This window comes from Echinops telfairi, unplaced genomic scaffold (genome assembly GCF_000313985.2).
Source record: "Echinops telfairi isolate 266 unplaced genomic scaffold, ASM31398v2 ScPeMD7_23;HRSCAF=83, whole genome shotgun sequence".
Taxonomy (NCBI): Eukaryota; Metazoa; Chordata; class Mammalia; order Afrosoricida; family Tenrecidae; genus Echinops; species Echinops telfairi.
Window position 1 is genome coordinate 56,256,793 of NW_022103920.1, and position 12,337 is coordinate 56,269,129.

Below are 12,337 nucleotides of genomic sequence, written 5' to 3' on the forward strand. Positions count from 1 at the left end.
TGCCGCGCGCTGGAGGCTCGCGCTCTGGGCTCGTGCGGCGCGTGGAGCTGGCCCCTGCGTCCGTCCGCTGCTGCGGCCAGGATTTATCGTCGAGTCGCACCACCGGGGAACTGGTGAGTCCCTGAATCGCTTCTGCTCGTCGGTGGCTCGGTGGCTCCATGCCTCCAGGTGTCGGGGCGAGGCCGCAAGCGGGGGTAGCCGGGTCCGGCGCGCGGGGAGGGCGCAGCTCAATGCACCCCTTCTGCCCGGCTCCCCGCAGAGCGCACCGCGCCGCTGTGGCTGGCCCGGGACTCCGAGCCAGTGGCTCCCAAGGAAGCCTTTTTGCAGGGACAGTAGAAGACGTGTTTGGGTTATTAAATTTGTTCTCAGGTTGGGTTCTACCGGCAGGTTGTCCAACTTGGCAAAGTCGTCCCTCGTTTGCATCGCATTGATGATTGATTGGTTCATCGTTGTTTCAAATTGTGTGGCTTGGGCTGCGGGTTTCCTAGTAACTGGAAATTTTCATTTTAAGTTCTTGTGAACATTGGTGTACTCGCTCAGGGTCTGAATGAGGTTCAAGTTGTCTCCAAATTTTGGTCAAACCTTTCATTTTTTTCATGGACCAAATCCACAAGAAGTTTGGAGACATAAAAATGTATATATACTTTCAAATCCCTTCCACTGTTCTTGTTTTTTTAAAAATCCCTCTGCATCTTGACATTTAATAAAGGACATTCAATTAGCACCAATATTCAGCACAGTGGGAAAGCAAGTCTTTAAACAAAAAAATATGGTGAAGAGAAACTTCTCCCCTTCACATCATTAATTAAATGAGTTAAGGAATTAAGCAACATGTACTTGAAAATATACAAGGTGTGGAAATGTAGTGCAACCTCATGGATCCCAGTCATTTGGTTTCCTCATATTGTAAACTCTTGGATAGACATATGAGTCACTTGGGCTGTGTCAATATTTAGCAGGAAAGCCAGACCAACCATCCTGGTGGAGCAAAACAGAACAGTCAGACCAGCCTACTGGAAGTCCTCATTCCATTTCAAAGAATTTGACAGCTTCCTGGTCAACTGACTGGGAGACTTATATCTACACCCATTCCAAAGAAAGGTGACCCAACAGGATGCGGAAATTCACTAACAGTCTTACAGATACTACACACAAGTAACATTTTACAGACAAAAATTCTAAAACAGTTACAGGGGTACTTTGAAAGGGAACAGTCAGAAATTCAAGCTAGATCCATTTGAGGATGTAGCACAAAGGCTGTATTACTGATGCCAGATGGATCTTGACTGAAAGCAGAGGATACATGAAAGATGTTTACCTGTGTTTCATTGGCTATGCAAAGGCATTCAACTGTGTGGATCATAACCATTGCAAAGAATGAGAATTCTAGAACATGTGTTCATGCAGAACCTGTACATAGAACAAGATGAACTTTTTCACACAGAATATAGGGAATATGAATGGTTTCAAATCAAGATAGGTGTATGTCAGGGTTGTATCCATTCATCAGTCTCAGTGTCCATCCAATATTCAGAGGAGCTGAATGGCATCAGACACTGGAGTTAACTCTTTAACTCATTAACACCCTGCAGTTGACCTAAACTTGCTTGCTGAAAGTGAAGAGGACCTGAAGCACTCACAGATAAAGATCAAAAACAGCAGCCTTCACTGTGGATTATCCCCCAAGGAAACAACAATCCTCACAGCTGGGCCCATACGCAACGTCGTGATAAACAGAGAAAATAGTTAAGTTGTCAAGGATTTTTATTTTGCTTGGTTCCATAATCAGCACTCAAAGCAGCAGCAGTCAAGAAATCAAATGAATTGTTGCATTGAGCAATTCTGCAAAACATCTCCAACGTGTTAAAGAGTAAAGATGTCACTTTGCGGACTAAGGTCCACATAACAAAAGTCATGGTTTTTACAATCACCTCATGTGCATATGAAAGTTGGAAAAACAAGAAAGAAGAAAAACAAAGAAGAATTCATGCCTTTGTATTATGCTCTTGGCAAAGAATATTGCCTATACGGTGAACTGCCAGGAGAATAGCAAGTCTTTTGGGAAGAAGTACAGCCAGAATGCTCCTTAGACACAAGGATGGCGAGACTGTGGACATGTAGTCATTAGTGGCACGTCCCTGGAGAAGGGCACCATGCTTGGCAGCATGAAGCAGAGGGATCTTTGAATAGAGGAAGCCCCTCAACAAGTTGGATTGAGGGTGCAACAATGGACTGAACATGCCCATGATTGTGAGGATGGCACAGGGCGTGTTTTGTTGTCACTTTATAGAGTTTATGTCAGTCAGAACCAAGTTGCTAGCGTCTACTACCCAGGTCAGCCATCCTTATATAGCAAGATAGAACGGTCATGTAAGAAATAGCTAATAAGAAATTTAGCAAATTTCCTGTTAAATCTGGAGTCCTGGCTTCTCAACTGAGTTGCTTTCTGTTGCATTTTTTCCCCATGAAGTTATTTTGCTGGAGAACTTAAATAAATTCTATATCTGGCTAATGTCTGATGAAAGCAAACATGTTTTCACTGATACTTAATTTTTCTGGATCCTGGACACAAAACTGACTGTGGGCCCCACAGTCAACAAGCTCCCTCCCAGCCCTGCACTTTTCCATGGCCTTGCTCTTCAGCCTGGTCTCCTAACACACAGATGAATGGCTAGGTATTCTGGCCACTCTGGCTTCCTATCCAGATTCTGTACATAGCAGCCCTCAGTCTGCAAATACTGTTAACCTACTAGATACCTCAGGACAAGGTTTAGAAGGAAGGCCCTATGCTTCCTTTTCCATGCCACTGTCTACAATTTTGTATTCCTTTAGGATTCATTGCACCCCAATGGAGTTACTTGTGGACCTTCCTTCCTAAACAGCAAGGTTTTTGAGAGTGGGGGCTCTGGTCATGTATTCCCACTGCCTCATGTCACTCTTCACAGTATAGCTAATGAATTGACATTGAATAAATGCAGATTTCCTTATATTTTAACATCTTTCTCATCCTACAGCTCAGAGTTGGAATAGCCCTCAAGTCTTAAGGAATTATTCTTGCATTTGAATATAGTAAATGATAATGCTAGTCCTAGTTGCTCAGTCTCCAAATAACTCTATGTAATGTTGGATAAATTGAAACATGACTTGAAATAATGCTTCTTAATGGAAAAAAATACTAAGTTTCTCTAGTACATACATGAGATTTCAAATTTTTCTTTTCCTCCTTGGTGTCTAAATTTAGCATTTGGGGCTATAAATATTTAATGCTCATCAGAACTCTGAATTACCAATGATGAACACTAACTCTAGCTTAAGCAGCAACAACCAAAAAAAAAAGTGTATTGGTTTGTGTAATTGACAATTTAGAACTTGATCGCAAGGACGGTCCATCTACCCATTGCCATAGCGCCCATTCCAATTCATAGTGACCCATAGGGCAGAGATCTTCATGGAGCTTCCCAGGTTGCAAGCCTTTACAAAAGCAGACTACCACAGCTCTCTCCCGGGGAGCAGCTGGTGCATTCAAGCACTGACTTTTTGACTAACAGTCTTGTGCTTAACCACTACTTTAAGTGATTCTGAATATTCAGAGTATGCCTCCAAGTCCGTCTGTTTCTCAGTTTGGTTTGGTTTGGCTTCTGTTGTGTTGGCTTTCATCTCTAACCAAAGCCATCTTTCACATAGAGATAAAGAAGCATGGCAAGCCTTGTACCATCACCTCCAAGAAATCTTCAAGGTGTCTCCTTTCCCGCCCCCACTTACATAGATAAAAAACGTCCGAGGGTTTTAGTTAATTCAACTTGAGCTGTGGGCTCATCTCTAAGCCAATTGGTGTGATCAGAGAAAATCTTCCAATTGCCATTGAATTAGCACCAACTTGTTGGCAACCTCGTGTGTAAGAATAGAACTGTGTTTCATTGGGTTTTCAGTGGCTTAATTTTTTGGAAGTAGATCTGCAACCTGTCCTCAGGAGCTTCTAAGTGGATTTGAACACCCAACTGTTAGGTTAGAAGCTGAGGGCAGTAACTGTACCACCCATGGACCATCTCCAGAGGAGAGGAGTTGGGCAACCTTCCCAAAATATGTGGTATGGAGGAGATCATTTCCCCAAATCGGGGAAATGTTTTAAATCAATAAGAAGTAAGGAACGAATGTAAACAGACAAAACAATAAGTTTTCTCAGCATGAATGTTCTGAAATTTCAAAATAAGTAACATCTGGAAGCTGTTCTGGGAGCACCTCAGAAAGGGAAATGTTCCCGTGTGCCAGGATGGCTTCTTAAGATCAAACTTTTAAAATCTGAACATAAACCTACTTCCAGAGAGAGTGTTTTACTTGATAAAGTATTTCAAGGACCGAAAATTTAGAAACATGTTATGTCTTCTGTCAACCGTATTTCTGGATAGCTAATCTGGTTTTCTTATTGAATTTCATAACTTACAAATTAGAGATGTATTCCTTTGGAAATATATTGAGAAAGAATAAACACAATGATTGATATTGCTACATTATGTTTCCCATCCATAAAAGGTGTTATGCTGAGCCTGGATAAAGATCCATAAAGGGTAAAGGAAAAGATTCCTTTATTTTAGTAAGAAATTTGACAGTAATACTTTCAATGGGCTTGGCCAGGAGAGTGGGCAATTGAGCACATCTCAATAATGAGACTAGAAATGCATGTCTTAATAAATGAGACCAACTGATTACACAGTGGGAAAATCTTGTTAGGTGCCATCCAGTTGTTTCGGGCTCATAAAGACCCTGTGTACAACAGAATGAAACATTCCCTGACCTGGCAACATCCCCACAATTGTTGTTAGGTTTGAACTCATTGCTGAAGCCATGATGTCAGGCCATCTCACTGAAGATCTTTCTCTTTTTCACTGACCCTTGACTTTACCAAGCATGCTTTCCTTTTCCAGGGCAACGTGTTACTGCCCCATCTCTGCCCCCCTTCCCCAACCAAAGCATCTGAATTCTAAATACCTTTGGGAGAATTAGCTTTTCTATTGAATAACACCCGGAGTTCAGTTCTAAAAAAAAGGCCAGTCCTACCCTTTGAATTCTGCATAAACATCCAAATCCTTAATTGCCCAGATTATTGGACTAAGAACTGTTGACATATGGTAACTGATTTGAGAGACTTAAAAATGATGAGATTAAATGTATATTTACTATATACATACAGTCACTATATTTGTATAAAAATATTTGAATTGTGCATTATCTTTTACTCTGTTCTTTAAATGAATAAACTTTCCTATATCATCCCATCGGATTGATATCACAAAAAGAATAGACTTAAAGAAGTTTTGTTTTTCTTTTTCAAGGCAGCTGAAGCCATTCTATTTTGCAGATCACTAATTTACAGTTCATCACAAATCAAGAACATTGGAAAATGAAGCCTAGGAGAAATCTAGAAGAAGATCATTTGGTAAAATATTAATTATAATTAAGAATTAAAATCTATAAACATAATTCAAATGCCATTCTATATCTTCTAATGGCCTAAAAACAACTTTCAGTCTAGTGTTCTGGTATATTACGCTGACTCCAGTCATTGCCATTGTGATGGGTGAGGATCAGTGTGCCATATGAAAGACAATCAAGGGCTTAGCTGAATGGCCTTGAATAAGTCACTGAAATCCTGGATCTTAATATATCTATAAAGTGAAAAAAATAAACCTGATGATACCAGAATCTTTCTAATTCCATCTAACATTCTTCGGTTCTGAAAGTTTGGGGGAGTTAAAAAAAGTCCACAATGACCATGTAACAGTTGTGTAAATAAGCATCCACCAACCACCATAAGTATTATGGCAGCTTACCAAGAGATTGTTAATTGGTGAATCTCTTAACCAAATTCATTTGTTGAATAAGAATCATTTGTTCCTCATTGCCCTACCCCAAGACTCAACGTTTCTGACTGCAGTATTTCACTGAAGAAATAATGGAAATGTCCAAACTCTTTACTCTTCTAAATTATCTACATTGCAGTTTTAACAGAAAGTTTATTTTAATCTTTTTAATAAGAAAAATAATTAAGAAATGATAAGCACATACTCCATAAAATAAATGCATATCATTTCATTCTTCAAGTTAGTTGTCATACTTGCTGTTCTGTAATTCTTCACCTATAACCAAAAAAAAATTGATCCCCAGTTGATTATATATCAGTTAGCTTGAGTAATTGTATGAAAGGGTCCTGGCATCAAGAAGGTGGAGAACCACTGCTCTAAATGGAGTAACTGGAGAAAGCACTGAGTATAACAGCGATTTATTACTCAAGTAAAATTCAAATGGCAAAAGAGATCATTTTTAAACACAAAAAAATTAGTGAGAACTATGTGAATTAGGCTTTCTCTGCACAAAATGAGATGAACAGAGAACCATTAAGATCATTACAAGCATTAAATGTTATCATGCTGCATAGAGTTGTAAGAAGTAAGGAAAACTATTGAGAGTAAATTTAGTCATAAAGTAGCACACTATGAAACAATTTTCTATAAGCTCTTATTTTGAGTGGGAGTTTGTTTTTATTTACTGCTATGACAGTTAATTGTCGAACTGACAGATTATTCAATTAAACCATCTTTGAAATTATTGACTATCTAGAAATATAATTGGATCAAGAACTTTTTTCAGGAAATATTAGCATCAGTGTGAAATTTGAATACTTCTCTGAGTCCGAATTGACCCAATGGAGTGAAGTTGTTTTCATTTTGTTTGTTTGTTTTTATAGCCTATGGCCTCTGTGCTTCCAGGAAGATTAAAATGAACATTCCCTGGTGTTCTCCAACCCTCTCAATTAAAAAAAAAATGTTTAACTAAAAAAAAAACGAATATTTTGTCCAGATGAGTTCTTTGAGGAATATAAAATCAAAGTATAAGACTATATGATGGAAATTACATATTTATATCTAACATCAATGACTATTATTATTGATCCTCTATATTAAGAAGTATTTGCTTTTCAAAGCTTTATAGTTATCCAACACCTATTAAAAATATCACAAACACAGCTTCACAATCTACAACTATTTTTATAAGGCATAATAGTTGTTTTTATTGCTTTTTTTTTCTTTTACTATTTTAAGTGGTACTAGTGATTCTTATAAGGAGTCCTGGTGGCATAGAGGTTCTGTATTGGATTTTTAACTTAAAGGTCAGCAGTTCAAAATCACCAATTGCTTCTCAGAAGAAAGACGAGGCTTTCTACTCCTGTTAAGGAGTTATCCTCTTTGAAACCACAGGAGCAGTTCTACCTTGCCCTATAGGGTTGCTACCCTGTTTCCCCGAAAGTAAGATGTCCCCCGAAAATAAGACCTACTTACAGTTTTGCCTCTAGCTGACATATAAGGTATCCCCTGAAAATAAGGCCCCCCAAAGCTACCGTGACTCTGGACCATAGCGGCGGTGCCATGGCACAGCTCACTGTTGGCCGCAGCGCAGACGGAGCAGACAGGAAGTGTGAGGTCTCTTTTAATAAAACAATAAATGTGTACCGTATTCGTCTTCATGGAAAAATAAGACATCCCCTGAAAATAAGACCTAGCGCATCTTTGGGAGCAAAAATTAATATAAGACACTGACTTATTTTCGGGGAAACACGGTATGTATGAGTCAGGAATGACTCAGTAGCAGTGAGTTTTTGGAATGATTCTTTTTCTACAATTTGTTTAAGCAGTGATTCATCAATTTGCTTGGAGGTGGGTACACTTCAACTCTGTTCATTTTGCTGAGAACAGACATTTCTACCCCTAGTACACTGAAAAGGATCTACCTCAAGGTCCTAGGGATCTTGCTAAAATGTAGATCCTGATTCAGGATATCTGAACAAAACTGATCAGGTTTGAACCCTTGCTTTTCTTAATGATCTCTTAGTAAACTGCCCTGATACCAATGGGGGGGGGGAAATGCCTGTTTGCAAAGTTTACCAGTTAGAATGTTTTTACACCTTCAAAGGAGAAATATGATAGATGGTATAAGCTTCATGAAGGTATTTGAAGCATGTACTTCTTAAAGAAAATTGAATAACAAAAATTAATGGAAGATTGTGGTAATCATTCCACAACTCTTCTTCATATGATATGTAAATTATATGCCAATAAAACCATTTTTTAAAAATTCATGGAAAGCCCCAGTGTAGCTCAGTGTATCTTTGATCAGTATTACAAACACTGATACACCATCTTCAGCTAATCAGTATCCAAGAGAAGGTCAAAAAGGCCCTGTTTCACTAATGTACATAGTGATTGAGCAATCAAGAATTAATATAAGTGAAATGCCATTGTTTTGTTCAATTTTATTTAAGATATTTCTTTTCTTTCCATTGTAGACTAAGGACTCCGGAGAGAGGAGCATGTTGAAAAGACCTGTGCTTTTGCATTTACATGAAACAACCCATTTTGATGAATTTGATTGCCTCTCAGAGCTTCAGCAAAAACAGGAATTCTTTCCAAAATGGCAACTACCAATTAAAATAGCCGCCATCATTTCTTCTCTGACTTTCCTGTACACTGTTTTGAGGGAAGTAATTCATCCTTTAGCAACTTCCCATAAACAGTATTTTTATAGAATTCCCATCCTGGTCATTAACAAAGTTTTGCCCATGGTTTCTATCACACTCTTAGCACTGGTTTATTTGCCAGGTGTGATCGCCTCAGTAGTACAACTACTGAATGGAACCAAGTATAAGAAATTCCCACACTGGTTGGATAAGTGGATGTTAAGCAGAAAGCAATTTGGGCTTCTCAGTTTCTTTTTTGCTGTTTTGCATGCCATTTATAGCCTGAGCTATCCAATGAGGCGATCCTACCGATACAAGTTGCTAAACTGGGCATATCAACAGGTAGGATGATGACGTTATCAGCATCACTAAATTTAAGTCTGTGCCACCTAAAAACGTACCTGTTCCTTAAATATCACTATATGACAGAAATGAAAGATTGATACTTAAGAGCTACAATAACAGGCCCCTGTTGAGACTCTGTTATGAAAGTACTCTACATCGATTCATTATTCATTGTGACTCTTCAATGGGATTTGGTTTTATAGTTTTCCATTGAGGAATTATGTTTTTAAGCTGAGAAAAGTGAAGTCCAACTTTTAATAACTTCACTTGGTCATTCATGCTCAAGGCCCCATTTCTGCCACTTGCATAGACTTGCTTTAAAGCACATGTTTGTACATGTTGTAAACCTGAAAATAATGATCGTATAAAGCAATAAAAACGAGTATATAAATGTTGCATTAGAAGAGAATAATCGCTCCTGTGCCACTTCTCTCAGAGGAATGAAAAAAATCGTAAATTGGTGGAGGGGCCTAGTGATCAGGGCTTCTGTGTTACACAGAACAGGAATTAAAAGGGAATTAAATTAAGAAGGAATTAACAAGACTAAAGTGCAGCGAATGTGGTATTAGCATTCCTTTTCTCTTTTTTCATCCACTGGTAGGTACAACAAAACAGAGAAGATGCCTGGATTGAGCATGATGTTTGGCGAATGGAAATTTACGTGTCTCTGGGAATTATGGGACTTGCGATACTTGCTCTGTTGGCTGTGACATCTTTACCATCAGTGAGCGATTCTTTGACTTGGAGAGAATTTCATTATATCCAGGTAAAAAATGTGCAAGATCATACCAAGGACTCAGATAGAAAGTACATGTTTAGAAAATGATGATGGCAACATATATACAAATATGTTTGATACAATTGATGTATGAATTGTTTTAAGAGTTGTAAGAATCCCCAATAAAATGATCTTTTAAAAAAGCCACAGAAACAAAACAATAGTTGAATGTAACTAATTTATAATATAAATTTTAAAAAATAAAAAATCCTACATTTCTTCTAATTAATAATGTGATGTTCTACATTTTACCTTATTACTTTAAATATGAAAAGTGTTTTCTAAGGATAAATAAAGGCTGTTCCTCAGAAAATATTCTCACACTTGAATCTTCGTAGTTTTTGTTCAATTTTGTACCAATTTAATAACTACAAATATAATGTTTTAAGAATCCATGGTTGATTACCTCACAGGAAAAAAATATCCTTTTAGCTACTCCCTAATTTTATTCATCCTTTTTAAATTACACAGTTTTGTATCTAGAAAAAGCATCTCCCTTGAAATAAGGAGCTTTGGCCAAAAAAAACAGGTATTCTACTTTTAAAGGCTTCTGTTTCCGAATTGCATTTTATGTAGCTTTTTCAATTGAAGGTTCTAAATATTCTTGGAATTCAAAAGCTCAAATTTATTGATGTTAAGTAATTTATAGTTGACTACACCCCAAAGAGAGCAACCTGCCAGAGTTCATGAGATAATCCAGGTAATCTATGAGCATCTGATTTGACTGAAAAGTTTGTCTCCATCTGGATTATGCCAGCATGATTTAGAAAAGGCGCCACGTTATTTTTAAGTCATTTTATTGGGGGCCCATTCAGCTCTTATCACAATACATATCCATGTGTCAAGCACATTTGTACATTTGTTACCATCATCATTTTCAAACATTTTCTTTCAGCTTGAGCCCTTGAAGCATACATAATATTTACAGATACTGTAGACTCAGCCTGATAGCTCTTGGAGTTTTTGTACCTCATTATATGGTTTTCTTCTTATATTTCTTTGCCATCGTAGATATGCTGAGCACTACCTTTCAGATTTAATGCGAACTCAGAATAATGCATTTTGACAACTGAGTCCATTCTACTATGCCCCCATAATAAATATACAGTATGCATTTGGTAAAAGTAATCTTCAAGCAAACCCACTCAAAATCTGAGGATTCACATAAAAATATAAACTGAATTATCTGATTGTGTTTATTTGAGTTTGAGAGTACTGTTGATTAATTACGAATGGGAGTCATTCTGACAGACTGTCATCCTGACGTTACTGCCCACTTACAGTAAAGTGAATAAACGGCAAGAGTCGCCCAGAGGACCTACTTATTACCTTGTTAGGATGCCATGGATTACATAGGTGAACAACTGTTTTTAAGCAACTTTATCTGGAAAGTGCGAAGCATCACTACAGCTGAAATTTTTCTTCACATCTCCAGATCTATTTTGTTCAAACGTTAACATATTTTGTGGTATTGTTCCATTTTATCATGATGTTTGATTTTTTAACACATAGGCCAGGCAAAATGAGAGTCCGTTACTTTTGCTGTCTTCATGATCGATAAAGATAATGGCAGCCAAATCGATTTTTACAGGGGTCTTTAGTCAACCCACCAGGACTGACTGAGCACCTAAAAGGTGCCTACCATTCTGCTGGTTCTGAAAGAGTCGCTGATGACTAAGCCATCGTCCCTAACTTTAGATGTCAGAATTAAACAAATACACAAGAGACAAAGCACTCTGACCGTCATGAGAGAGATGAGCAATGTGGTGGACAAAAGAGGGCGGATTTGGTCATCAGTTGAGGCAGAAGGAGGAAGGTCACAAATGTTCCCATTTAGATAGCCTGGAGACAAGGACATTGCCCAAAAGGGAAGGGGGAAAGTGAGAGCATGTAAAAAGAGTGTAAATATACGAATGAACATTGGTGGAAAAGGGGAATCAAAGACAAGATGAATGGAAGCATTTCCAAGCAACAACAGCTCTAGAGAAAGTAATATGAATGAAAATCTCTTGAAACAATCTTCACCAAGTTAATCTTACACTCTCTTTTTTTATTTGTATTATTTGCAGAGCAAGCTAGGAATGATTTCCCTTCTGCTGGGCACAATACATGCATTGATCTTTGCCTGGAATAAATGGGTAGATATAAAGCAATTTGTGTGGTACATGCCTCCAACTTTCATGATAGCAGTTGTCCTACCAATTGTTGTCCTGATATGTAAAGCCATACTGTACCTGCCATGCTTGAGGAAGAAGATCCTGAAGATTAGACATGGTTGGGAAGATGTCACCAAAATTAACAAAACTGAGATATCTTACCAATTGTAGAGTTAATATGTTTACACATTTTGTTCAATATTGATATATTTTATCATAAAACACTGCAAAATGTATTTGTTTAATAAAGACAACCATGGGGAGTTTTAACTATCTCTTCCTTCCTGACTAATGAGTATATATATAGTGTGACCAGACATCCCGCTTTTGGCGGGCCAGTCCCGACTTTTAGCGTTTTTAAAAAGTCCCAATTTGGGCCTCCACTCAAGCACTTACTCAATGCAAGAGCACGTTGTTCTATTAAATTGGCATTCCAGGATGCACACCTTCCCGACACAATTTCTGAAGAAAAAAGTGAACCTAAGCAAATGTGGTGAAGAAAGCTGATGTTGCCCGACTATCAAAAGATATAGGGTCCTAAAGGTTTGA

The 12,337-nt window shown here is 38.0% G+C and overlaps 1 protein-coding gene across 1 annotated transcript in view; it reads left to right on the forward strand.

The window, feature by feature from the left end:
• The window catches only part of STEAP1 (STEAP family member 1), a 19,990-nt gene extending 7,929 nt beyond the window's left edge, over positions 1–12,061 (forward strand). Inside the window, exons 2-6 of the mRNA XM_013004691.2 lie at positions 16–113; positions 5,357–5,434; positions 8,339–8,851; positions 9,456–9,620; positions 11,702–12,061. Coding sequence (XP_012860145.2) covers positions 16–113; positions 5,357–5,434; positions 8,339–8,851; positions 9,456–9,620; positions 11,702–11,959 — 1,112 coding nt within the window. The 3' untranslated portion in view covers positions 11,960–12,061. The remainder of the gene's footprint in view (positions 1–15; positions 114–5,356; positions 5,435–8,338; positions 8,852–9,455; positions 9,621–11,701) is intronic.
• Positions 12,062–12,337: the final 276 nt, after the last annotated feature.